General features: G+C 34.8%; 1 protein-coding gene and 1 non-coding gene across 2 annotated transcripts in view; both read left to right on the top strand.

The window, feature by feature from the left end:
* RPP40 (ribonuclease P/MRP subunit p40) overlaps positions 1 to 2,135 on the top strand; it is a 36,926-nt gene extending 34,791 nt beyond the window's left edge. Inside the window, exon 8 of the mRNA XM_004711645.4 lies at positions 1,932 to 2,135. Coding sequence (XP_004711702.1) covers positions 1,932 to 2,130 — 199 coding nt within the window. The 3' untranslated portion in view covers positions 2,131 to 2,135. The remainder of the gene's footprint in view (positions 1 to 1,931) is intronic.
* On the top strand, positions 725 to 857 carry LOC115870398. The gene has a single exon (XR_004046677.1). It is a non-coding gene; the product is annotated as a small nucleolar RNA SNORA72 (small nucleolar RNA).

Raw genomic sequence — 2,135 nt, forward strand, 5'->3', positions numbered from 1 at the left:
ACTCCTCTTGTGCTTCATAAATTAGAAGCCTAACAGGAACAGTTAAAAACAAAATCAAAATAAAACAGAAAGAAAAAAATACTACTAATAAAATTAAGATAAAAATAAATAAGTAAGTAGGAGAAAAGACCACCAACAATATTAAAATAAGCTAGAGAGAAAATTTCTGTCATGGAACATGCAAGAAATATTTAAACTTAGATCAAATTCAAGTTGACCAGGTGTCGTATTATACCATAGTTCCATCCACCATAATCATCTTCAGAGTGATCTCTGTCTGATAGCAAAACTAGGTACTCCGTAGATAAATTTTGGGCTCCCACTAGCCTTCTACAAATTGGGTATTCACAGTTTAAGCTCTGATACATTTCCCTTCATTATATTTGAATTTTGTTATTGTCGTCTTTGGATCACACAGGCTGGTGTACTTCTTCCATGTAGACTTAGTTGACACCTCACTCCAAGATGACTGCTTGCTTGACTAAAGGTCTTTAAGACCCTATACACTATTCCAGTTGATAGCCAGGCATCGTCTGCTTTCTTCACCACACTTGAACATGATCCTTTCAAGCAAGCATGCCTTTCAGTCTTAATTTTTAAAATTTCTAAGATTTACGTTTTGCAGCATTCCTTTTAAAAATCAAAGTCTTTTTTGTCACATTTATTAGCTATACCGAAGATGTAAAGTTTGAGAACTTCAATCTTACTTTAAAAATTATGGAGGCTGCGAATATTCTCGCTGTCCTGGTTTTGTGGTAGCCAGGGCAGGCTAACCGTTTGCTATATAAAAGACCATGCATGTGTCCCCAGGCTGAGTTCTTTCCCTGAGCCTGGTTTTATAAATGCTGGTGATAAGTCTGCATTTCTGTAGATGGCTGGTACTCCAGGGATCTTTGTTCAAGTTCAAGATGACTGTTTAGTGAAATAGGAAATAACAAATGTGGATTTGCAGAATTATGTCTAAAGTAGAGGGATTCTGCAACAATTTGTTGCCATTCATTAATGTAAAATTATTTTTAAAAAATTATGGAAGCATTCATAAATGAAAAACAAATATACAATTTAAAAATCTACTTTTAGTATATTTACAATGTTGTATGTCCATCACCACTACCCAGCTCCAGAATATTTCCATTACTCCAAAAAAGAAACCCCTGACCGATTAAGCCGTCACTCTCAATTGCTTCCTCCGTATACCACTGACAGCCAACTAACCTGCTTTTCATTTATGCAGATGGCTACTCTGGGCACATAGCGTAAGTCCAATCATATCGTACATGGCCTTTTGTGTCTGGCATCTTTCACTTGTCACAGTGCTTCCAAAGTTCGTCTAGGTTGCATCATATTTCTGTATGCCATGCCTTTTTATGTCTGAATAATATTCCATTTTATGTATATACCCTGCCATTTTTTGTTTCCTTGATTCACAGAAATTTTGGTTGTTTCCACCTATTAAGTGCTGTGAGTAGTGCCACTGCTATGAACATCCATATACAAGTTACTGTTTCAACGGAAGGGTTCCCCTTTTAAGCCAAATATTTTATTTTTAGATTTATTACCTAATACTTTGACTTTTTTTGTTGGAAGGTCATCTTTGTAAGAGCTAGTAAATTATGTTTCAGTGTTTAAAAGCATCTCTTTTTAAATGAGGGAAACTATTCTTGTCTACTCCGTGGGTTTTTCCCCTTTTCATTTTTAAATGATCTTCCAGAAAAAAAGGTAAGGACAACTTAAGTTTGTTTTGTTGAAATAAATTAGCTGTTCTTTATTAAATTGAAAACTGGCATCAGGAATTTGACCCACATTGCTTTACTTTTAGGAATTTATAGTTTAGGCTTACATTTCTTTAGACAGTTAGAAATAGCACTTAACCTGAATAAATAAAAACAAAATGTGAACATGAGTAACTACTCCATTTTTTTTTCTTCTAGTCACTACTTTGATGAACCAAAGTTAGCTCCTTGGATTTCCTTATGTGTTCAAGGCTTTGCAGACAGTCCTGTTTCGTGGAGAGAAAATGAACATGATTTTCTAAAAGGAGGAGAACATTTGTACAATTTTGTGATTTTTAATAATCAGGATTATTGGCTTCAGATGGCTGTTGGGGCAAGGGATGATTGTCCACCTTAAAAAAT

Source organism: Echinops telfairi, unplaced genomic scaffold (assembly GCF_000313985.2).
Source record: "Echinops telfairi isolate 266 unplaced genomic scaffold, ASM31398v2 ScPeMD7_655;HRSCAF=1070, whole genome shotgun sequence".
Lineage (NCBI taxonomy): Eukaryota > Metazoa > Chordata > Mammalia > Afrosoricida > Tenrecidae > Echinops > Echinops telfairi.